The 10,586-nt window shown below is 35.4% G+C and overlaps 2 protein-coding genes across 2 annotated transcripts; both read left to right on the top strand.

The window, feature by feature from the left end:
• Positions 1–542: 542 nt before the first annotated feature.
• On the top strand, positions 543–1,027 carry LOC149678503 (thrombospondin type-1 domain-containing protein 1-like). The gene is made up of 3 exons (XM_089835878.1): positions 543–646; positions 734–907; positions 1,020–1,027. The coding sequence occupies exons 1-3, from the start codon at positions 583–585 to the stop codon at positions 1,025–1,027; spliced, it is 246 nt and encodes an 81-aa protein (XP_089692004.1). The 5' UTR covers positions 543–582.
• A 982-nt stretch (positions 1,028–2,009) lies between these two features.
• On the top strand, positions 2,010–5,336 carry LOC149678502 (netrin receptor UNC5A-like). Its single transcript, XM_089837162.1, has 6 exons — positions 2,010–2,038; positions 2,361–2,546; positions 2,624–2,809; positions 3,435–3,605; positions 4,204–4,235; positions 5,222–5,336. Exons 3-6 carry the CDS (start codon positions 2,752–2,754, stop codon positions 5,324–5,326), a joined length of 366 nt encoding a protein of 121 aa, XP_089693288.1. The 5' UTR covers positions 2,010–2,038; positions 2,361–2,546; positions 2,624–2,751; the 3' UTR covers positions 5,327–5,336.
• Positions 5,337–10,586: the final 5,250 nt, after the last annotated feature.

Here is a 10,586-nt window from a genome sequence, read left to right as displayed (position 1 = left end):
GGTTCAGTTTAAATGGTTACGAAAAGAAAATATTAATATAAATAAATATAAATTGAAATATAAACTCATTGTCTTTCTATTGAGCTTTAAATGGTGGTACGAGTGGAATATTACAGCTTAATTTTGTGTGTCGGAAACTTGGTTATATAATCTTCTCGACACGGAGAGGTAATATTTTGGTTTTCCCAACTTGTTTAATACATCTACTACATCCGCTGCATATTTTAAAGTTTCCGTTGATAAATAACAATATGCGCAAGACAGCATTTTTGCACACATCTCAAGTTTAGTTGATCATGTAATTCTTAAATCATGTGTAAATTGAGCGCTTGAATTTTATGCAAATTTTAACCTTAATGAGTTAAATATTAAATCGAATATTAATTTAAAGTTATTACAATACAGACGAATAGGATGTGAAACAAGATTATAAGTTTAGCAAAGAACGAAGTTCTAACACTAAAAAACAAGTATCATTTTGCAAACTGGGGAAAATAGTTTTGGTTACTCTCTTAGACTGTTATAGCATGCAGACGCCCATTGTCGTATTTGTTTTATGCCTAAAAAGACGTTATTTCAACAATGACCAAAGTTTGGAACCGATTAATATCCGTAGCTTTTACGCTATTTATATTTCTTCCATCATGTAAGTGTTTGTTCAATTGTCTATATCTTTATTAGTACAAGTCTTCACAAGTAATTTCACTTTTATCCAAATTCCGTTTTCAAACAGTTCAAGCTCAACAATGGGGTAATTGGAGTGACTTTGGACCGTGTTCAAAAACCTGCGGAAACGGTGTCAAGTTGAGAACCAGGGAGTGCGAATTGGATTATGATAGTGAAGATGGGTGTGAAATTGGAGAAACCGACTCAGAAACGGTCATCTGCAAACTACAAGAATGCTCAGGTACATGTAATATAATATTATGAGTTGAAGCATATGTTACAAAATTTTGCCACTGGTTACTAAAAGCTTGCCATGAAGTGACTAAGGTGACATGTCATTAACTGTCGTAAAGCGACATAGGCCTGGTGAGGCGCTGTCAAAGGCGGCTTAGTACAGACAAAATAGGAATAGATGGACGGCAAAATTAACAGAGTGTAGTCTGCAATTCTCGCTTGTCGTTCTCGAACTAGCTCGAGCTGTAACTCTCTAGCATTTCGAAGTATAGGTAGTGTTACACTTATGGAACATAGCTTATAAACTTATGGTGAAGTCAAATAGTATATATGAAAAGCTTTCCAAGTGCCCAATGTGAAATTTACGACGCGAAGTCTCGTTTTCTCTTTGCGTTTTCGGTCGACCAAGTAGGGGGCAACTTTAAATAAATGTATCTATTTATTTTCTTCAAAACGCTGAAAATACTTCGTTTTTAGAAACATTTTATTGAGAATTTTATGGGTTCTTCTTTTGATGTATTAGTAGTTGTAATTCGGTAACGAATCGCAAGGTACCCTTGGGCAAACGCTCAAATATTTACACACATGAGCCAACAATGTTTCTACTCTAACCCCCTATTTTCTCCAAGCCAAGCAAGCCGAAACCGAGGATAGATTTCAGAATTTCTCAAACGACAATTTTTTAAACATTACTGTATTAATAATATTAACTATAATCATGAATTTATTCATTAACATGAATGTATATGTGTATCATTAGCCTTTCTATCATGTTATTCAGGGATGGGAGGGAGCTTTCTATTACAAACGCGTTTAACGTCATTGCGGTAGCTAATCAAATAAATCGAGACACCCGGAAGTTCGAACAGCAGACGACCAGTTTAACAAAATTCCATGAGGGATACAATTTTCGGTTATTTTTACCAAACTAAGTCAATTGAATATTAAAAATGATCGCCGATAAGTGAATCAATATCTCAACACGATGTCCGAAGGTGATATTGATCTATTAAAGTAAATTATAATAAGTGCGTACAATGTTTTTCCTAATCTAAAATTGAAAACTGTTGGTAAAGTGCTAAGTCTTGGCCATAAGGAAAATGAAACGGTTGAAAATTAACTACCAACATCTGAAATGGTGAGAATTGATCTTGCTGGTTTTCTTCCCTGCTTTTGGAGGTAAAATTAATGCGGTAGTTGATCAATTTATAAGCATAATTAGCCTTTCGCATGACAAGAGCTTTAGCTTTGAAAACAAACCGCCGGAAATTCTCTGACGTCACTCAAACTAAGCCCCACCCATCCCTGAATATGTAGTTTAACTAGTCAATGCAGATATATATTTATTTTAAATAAATAAATTCATGCTATAATTCAATTCTGATATTAAACTCCACAGAAGTGCCTCCTAAAAAAATTAAAATTTAATTATTTTATAATTTTCCCATTTTAATTCACAGTCGAACGTTGGGGAGACTGGGGTAGCTATGGCCGATGTTCAAAAACGTGTGGAGACAATTCAATCAAAACCAAAACAAGAAAATGTGTTCGTGTGTCATTGAGGAGGGGTCAAGACCTAGCCAATGAATGTACAGAAGGAGCGGTACAATCACATAACGCCGAGTGTGATGTTGAAGCATGCATAAGTCTGTTTTTACTTTAACAAATGTTTTAACCAACAAAACTTTCTTGAGTACCAACTTACTTCTTTCCTACTTCACAGTTGATGGAAGTTGGGGATCGTGGTCTGAAGGGTGGTCCGAATGCGATTCCAGGGACTGCTGGAAAAAAAATGGAATACAATACAGATACAGACGTTGTAACAATCCCAGGCCCGCAAATGGTGGGAAAATGTGTCAAGGGGCTATGGTGAAGATTCACCATTGCAATGAGACGGTGAACTGTCCCAGTAAGCAATTTTTCCCATTTTAAACCATTTAACTGAAATTCTGTGATGTTAATTTCTGAAAAATTTATTCAGTTTGCTGTGACTTGCACGTAATCTTATATATTTGAGAAAGTGTACTGTTACACTATGAACTTCTTTTAATTACCAACTTAGGCACACTTCTACCTTTAAATACTCTTCTGCTAGATGAAGGCTTATTAACGTTCTTAGATTGGAAGCTATTAAAATTGTCTAAACAAGATGAGCACTCTGATATGTCTAACTCCATATGTGTGCCAATTTCCTTGTTTTTGGGAACTTTGTTTGGGGCCCGTACCTTCAATCTTTAAAATACTCTTCTGCTAGATAAAGGCTCATTAACGTTCTTAGATTGGAAGCTATTGAAATTGTCTAAACAAGATGAGCACTCTGATATATCTTACTCAGAATGTCTGCCAATTTCCTTGTTTGGGGGCCCGTAACTCCGAAACCAAATGTTTCAGACCCCATGTTCTTTGACACTTTTCATTCAGTCTGACACAAAGAACACTCCCTTTAATTTTTGGCAGACTTATCTTAAACACCCCTTATAGGATATCAGAGAATTGGAAGCAAATTATATGAAATGCTTATCATCTCTTTTCAGTTGATGGCGGATGGAGTGAATGGTCGAACTATACCTGTCTCAAGGAAGACGATGTTTATTTAATGCGGCGAACAAGAAACTGCACAAATCCTGCACCGAAATATGGTGGCTTCAACTGCGATTCCGGTGGGGATGTTGAAACTGTTTTCCGAGAGTCAGAGATGATTAAATGTACGTGATTTTAAAATATATCATTTAAATTTTATAAGAAAACTAAATTTACAACTCCATCGTCGATCAATTGCCGAAGTCACAACCCAAAACTATTTCAATTAATTTATACCAGGGATATATTTAATTTTAGAAGTAGGAATGGAGAACAGAGTAATGTGGGCGCGCGTCAAAGTCCCGGACCCCCTACCACCGGACGGGGGGTATGAAAGAAGAGGCGGGTCAAAGCGACAGAGGTAAAAAGGAATTACGTCACTATTTTTCACCGTCCCCGTCAGCAACGTCATCAAAACGTAGTTTAAGTGAGCCAATAAGATAATTTAAATTTTTCGTTACGTGTTGGAGGGAGGGGCTCTATACTAGGCTATGAGTCGGACTGAAGTAAATACTAACCGTTCTCCATTCCTACTTCTAATATTAAATCTATCCCTGTTTATACTTAGTAAAAGCTGATTTGTTAACAGATCTCTATTACGGACAAAATTTATTACAGTTCCAGCCCCATAACAAATAACTTTTAAAAGAAAAAGCTGCTCAGCTGTGTTTCAAAATTAAGGCAATTTCTTAAACTTAGTTTGACAATATACTTTTTTTGCAGTTGAGAAGCATTGCCCTGGATTTGCAATAGACGTAAGACAATTTCTCACTAATTTTCTGTCAAACATTAAGTCAAACCAAACTCTACTTCTTTTTATCATAACTTGTTTGCGAAATTATGTTAAAAAAACCTTATAACATAAATTGATAATCACCATTAAGTTTATATGTCTAAATGGGATCTATTGAGGGCTAGTCTGTCCCCCTTCTGCCTATAATACGTCTAACCCCACCCTGGTATTAAATTATATGAGACTCTACCACCGTGAAAGCCTTTCCTTTTAGTGTACTCTTAGTATGAACCGCGAGAGGTGATGAAAACCTCATATCGATTGAAGGCCTGGTTTCCGTTCCGTAATCCCGCCCCCCTAAATATCTAGACAAGAGCTTAATCAATCAAAAATGTATGGTAAAAAACTTCTTCGTCTTTTTCCCTGTTTTTCTTTAAAATAATTTAAAAACATCAGTATCGTAAGGGGTGGAAAAATACCACGTGATTCGGGTAAAAAACATAGGTTGGATATAGCTGGAGAAAAAACCCGTTAAAAAGATAGACCCTAAACTAAAAAATTCAACCGAAGAGAGTCAAGCTTGATAGACACTTTAAGGGGATTTTTCACTTATGCTAATATATACCTGTAGTGTCTGTTTAACTAGGGATAGATTTAATTTTAGAAGTAGGAATGGAGAACAGAGTAATCTGGGCGCACGTCAAAGTCCCGGACCCCCTTTCACGGGACGGAGGGGAATGAATGAAGAGGCGGGTCTTAGCGACATAGGTTAAAATGAATTACGCATTTTTCACCGTCCCCGTCAGCAACGTCATCAAAACGTAGTTTAAGTGAGCCAGTAAGATCATTTAAACTTTTCGTTGCGTGTTGGAGGGAGGGGCTCAATACTGGGTGTCTATGAGTCGGACTGAAGTAAATACTAACCGTTCTCCATTCCTACTCCTAAAATTAAATCTTTCCCTGGTTGAATCTAAATATTATTCTGAAGTTAATGTATTGTTTTCGCAGATCGTGGTGAGTAGTACAACACCTAAAGAAGAGGAGGTGGAAGTGGAGGACTGTTTAGATTGCGAAGAAGATGGTGTTGAAAGTTTTGCTTATGGTGACGATTAATGAAAAATAAAGAGTTACTTAATATGCCACACGCGCACTAAAAAATGCGCCTGATCATGCGCATATAATTACATTTTGCAGCAAAAATATGAAAATAAAAGAAGTCTTGGAAAATGAGTTCGATTCAGTTTATTTCACGCTTTTTGATACATAATTTTAATAGTTTGAATAGTACGGGTATTAATGTAATATAGATGTTGCGCTGTCTTTTCACGTTTTAAGTGTATAAAACTACCAAGTTTGTTAAAATTAAACTCTATTAATCTTAATTATTTAATTTCTTAGATGTGGAAATTTCCGAAACATATTTTATCTTGATGAAATATAAACCAAATTTAACGAAATTTGGCTTACTTAAAAGACCGAATAGCAATTGCCTAATTAAAAGTGCATTTTCAAGGAGACTTGCCCTTTGACCAATTTATAGGGGTCAGAAGTTCAACCTATTTCCTCAGGCACGCTAAAAGTCTAATTATGACAAAAATTATGCTCTAGTGGCTGAAGATTGGGAAAGTTTTAAAAACTTTCGATCGCGTGGAATGCGAGGCGAAGCAAATTATACTACGAAAATATAATGACCCGAAAGTATTAAATATTTTAACAATTGTCGCCAGGGTGTAGTTCAATAGTTGAACCTAAAATACTTATATTTTGTAAGATATTTTAGCTAAGAATTGCGTTAATATATCAAAAAATTTGAAATTCATGTTAATTTTTCATCTGTAAAGGTCTATTCGGTAACAATTTAGTTCAAACAGTGAGCACATATTAGAAGGAGAGCGAAAGAAGGAAGGGGGAAGGTAACTATAACGGCATAGCCTGATCTCTCTCTCACGCGCACCTACCTCTGCGCACTGTCGAGGAGCCAGACGTCACGTGATCAGTAGTACTGGCCCTAGACCAATTTCTCTGATTTTTTCCCCTCTCTGTTGCGTCGATTGCGCAAGTGCAGAGCTCTGATACCGATACCAGGGGAGCTTCCTTCTTATACGTGCTCACTGGTTCAAAGCTATCACATAGAAGCCAAGTTTACGACTAAGAGTGGTGAAGGGGGACTAACTAAAGCAAACTTCGGATTAAGTTAAACCTAAAGCTTCATTATTCTTGCAGTGGAACAATGGTGAACAAGTGGTAAACGGAACGATCTCGTGCGTATCAGATCGAGTGAAATAATTGAAATAGCGGTCCATAGAATCGATAACACTAACGTTTTAATGATCTCAGTTTCCCTGAAGCGTTTAATTACACACGCAACTCTTGAAGAGTTTCTATCGACTTTTTAGGTGAACGCTTATTTTGGCGTTGAGAAATAATGATTTATTTTTCGTTCCTTCAAATATCCACCGTATTCCAAAGGATGTAATCATATTTATCGTGTTGAGACAAATTGAAACGTTAGCTTTAATATCTGAGAAATTTAACTACAAAATAGCGAAAGGCATCCACTTGTCACCCACATTCTATAAGTTTCGCGTACAACCAAATTCGGTAAGTTCCCAATATACTCTCACCCAAATTTCCAATACCTATTTTTAGCCTTCTGTAATTAATTTCTTTACGATATTGATGCTTTGTAACTTACGATAAGTCATTGACTAATTAGGAAACTTTCTGCTTCATAACTGATGCAATTTTGTTTTTTAAGAATATTTCACTTACCAAAGCTTTGCGGCTTTCATCAACAAATCACACTGAAGCTGTGATTTCAATCTAAAGCATACCTTGGCGTTTTACATTATGGCACTTGATACGTATGCTCAGTACAAAACATATACATACATTAAAAGACTATTAACAATTAAATTAAATAGTTGTAGTCAGTTCCTGCATAAAAATCAGCCAATCAATTTTGGAATCTCGGAAGTATATGATTAACCCCTTTGCTTCTGAAATTTATACAAATATTGCAATCTGTATTTCCGGGTTTTTTTTAGGAAATGTTTTGGTTTACATCAGCCTGGAGGACCATAAGAGATATTATACGTTACGTTGAAAAATTTCATAATATAACGTGAGTGAAAAATTCCTGGAAAAACAAAGCATTAAAACTTTAAAATTAACTAACTCAAAATAATATTATACAGCATTAGCAAGGAACCTACTACCAGAGAAAAGTATAATTTTTCATTAGAAGAGGATCTTCCAGATGTATGATAAATAAATTGAGAACCACATAAAGAGAAAAACCTTCACCAATTTATTTATTTATTTATTTATTTAAGGGAATTTCTGCATTTTTAGATCCACAAATGATGTCGTTGATGGAAAACCGCACTATTGGCAACAATGCATTTTCATTTCCTTTTGTGTTCAGTTCAATTCTTATGATAGCCGGAACTCCGGACTCTATTTCAGTTTCTTCCATGGAAATTTTTAATTTTGATAAATACGTAAGTATCGTGAAATGTTTTTTTTTTTACCGTCAACTTGATACAGACTTCTAAAATTATTTTAGGTTTCTTCTTGCATTCTAATTTCAATGACTCTGGTTGCTCTTCATTTATCGATTGGAATTTTCACAGCTCCAAAAACAAAGACTAACAAAAATTGCATAACTTATTTCGTGGCTTTTTGTGAATTGTCATCAAACCTGCTATTCGTATTTTTACTTAAACGTAAAAAATGCATTGCAATTGTTATGAAAATACGAAAATTTTGCACTTTTTGCAACTGAGAAATATTTTCAAAATTACTCACATGTCAAAACCATCTCACCATGGATATGCATTATGGATTCCCAACTAGGCCTAAAAGCTGGCCACCAAACATGGATTAAATAAGGCGTTAGTTAATCCATGCAGCAAATATGAGTTACAACCGCGGATGTGAGGGGTTTCTAAATTGAGCAGGAAGTAGCTAGGAAATGTGGTTAAAAGAAATTAATTCTCCGGAGAGCCCTGATTGGTGAGATTGAAATATCGCCCATGAACAGAGAGAAGAAATGCGAGTTTCCTTCTCACTCTCAAGGTTTAGGCGGGTTTCAAGGCACATTTTCATTTTTGAAGTCACTTGTCAGTGTTGAATTTATACATATCCATACGGACACTTCGTTTGGGGAATCTTGGGACAGTTTCCTTTCTCACGTGACCTAGCTACTTGGGGCTCAATATAAAGCCACCTCACAATCGTAGGTGTTCCGAATGTTTGTTGACCAGCTTTTTGACCTAGGTGTGATATTCATCCATTGTATTTCTTCATATTCATATTAAATCTTGCGCTTATCAAAATAGGACTCAATCCAATGACTTTGTTCATGTTCTTGTTATTAAATTCTTGCATTTTTCAGCTTTTCCGTTTAATAGCAAGCGTTTGTTGAACAGAAGGAAAATATTATTGGCGGCTTGGTTGATAATGGTAACGACAATAAATCTGCAATTGCTGCCCTCTATGAAGTCAAAATTTTCCGTCACATCTTACGACGCCATTACAAGTTTCGAAGAATTAATTGATGGACACTTATTTTACGTTTCAAATGGTTCCCCTGAAGCGAAACTACTTTCAGAAATGGTAAAGCAATGTTTTCAAAATGTCTAAACACAATAAGCTTTTTTATTAACAAATTTAAAACATTTAGGCCAGATCAAACGAACAATATGCGAAAAAGATTTCAAAAATGCGAATAGATAGCTATAACTTTGGTCAATACCGTAAAGTCATACGTAATTTGGTTTCCAAAAACGTCGTTTTGTTGTTAAACGACTTTTCATTTGATAAATTTGTGACTACTATGTTTCGAAACAACGCTACTTTCTCGACAAAATTGCAATTCTCGGTGCCGATAACTCGAGAATATCTAGTCTTTCCGTTTTCACTTAATTTCTCGCTGTGTACAAAACTAACTGACACTTTCGATCGAGTGTAAGTACATTATTTTACTACGTTTCATCATTAAGGGGTATGCGAATTTACAATTTCATATCATATTTTACCACAAAAGTGGTATTATGTTACACTTTCGAGTCAATTCTTTCAAATTATCAAGTTTTTAATATAATTGAACCAAAGTTTCTATTTTTAAAATCCATTGAAAAATCACGAAAACTCAGTTTCGATTCATCAATAATTTTGTCTTGTCGAGCTTGTTCGCCCGTTTGATGACATCACTATGACGTGAGGAAAAAAAGCGCGGGAATCATATACGCGTCTCGAGCTTCTCGCCAATCTAAACTCTGGGTCTGATAGCGGAGAGAGTGGCACCATCTCACGTGAAAAATATATCTGTGACGTTAGACTACGGGAAACGTTTTAGCCTTTCATAAAAAGTGGATTTCAAATAATTTCATATGAAGCATTTTCAAATGCATATTTCCAAATAACCCGAAATCGGAGGATTAAAAGCTTGATATTATTGAATTCACAGAAACTAATTCTATCTTTTGTTATAAAAATCATAGGTTTTTTCAAACGAAGCTTCTCATTCCATTTAACTACACTAATTATTTTATGTACTTTAAATTTTGTTAGTTTGATGATTAACTTTCAAACCAAATTTTTCAACTCGTATTATCTGGAAGAAGATTACACGATGAACCAAATTCGATGGCAACCACCGCCATTAGAGGAAAACTCGGTTGATTTTACTGATATCGAAACTGTTGTCAAGTTATATTTTATTGGTACGCTAGCATCGGCTGTGTGTCTTCTTCTGGAAATAGTTTTACGACTCTCATATTTCAAAAATAAGAAGCCGGTGAAGAGACAACGGAGAAGGCCCAATAGGAATCGTTTGATTGAATTGAGTTATAATTTGAAATGAAATGAATCTCGGTTCCAAGGATACTGAGGAAGGAGTTGTACCTTTTAGAAGAAGCTAATAACGTTTTCATTGGAAGAATGTTATTGTAATGTTTTCTATGAGTATCATGCCGGGCCTGTAATAATGTATAGCGTTGTAACCCTCCGTAGTAGTTTAGGGACCTCCCGAGTTTCTACTCCAGTAGTGTAGTATTAAATAGAGGATTAACACCCTGTGTTACCTTTGACCTTTCCCTTACTATAAAAAGTTCGACTGCTTATCATTATAAGTCAGTCATTCTCCACTACCAAGATGTAGTAGTTCGTTCGAGCGTAGGGGTTTGACCCTGGTATTGGAATTCATCACAATTAGTAATTATTTTTTAAATTGTACTAAATGCAAGTCGGCATTTAATTATTATTATTTAGTTTAATAAAAGTATGAATGAGCCTAAGGTAACGGGAGTAGTTTAATTTTAGTATTAGCCAAGGTTTTTATGGCCACGTGGGGCTAGTTTAGAAATAT

This window comes from Phalangium opilio, unplaced genomic scaffold, assembly GCF_054372755.1.
Source record: "Phalangium opilio isolate 3A_F unplaced genomic scaffold, DU_Popi_V2 ptg000042l_1, whole genome shotgun sequence".
NCBI lineage: Eukaryota > Metazoa > Arthropoda > Arachnida > Opiliones > Phalangiidae > Phalangium > Phalangium opilio.
The sequence above is the reverse complement of the archived record's forward strand: the minus strand, read 5'-3'. Positions and strand labels throughout refer to the sequence as shown.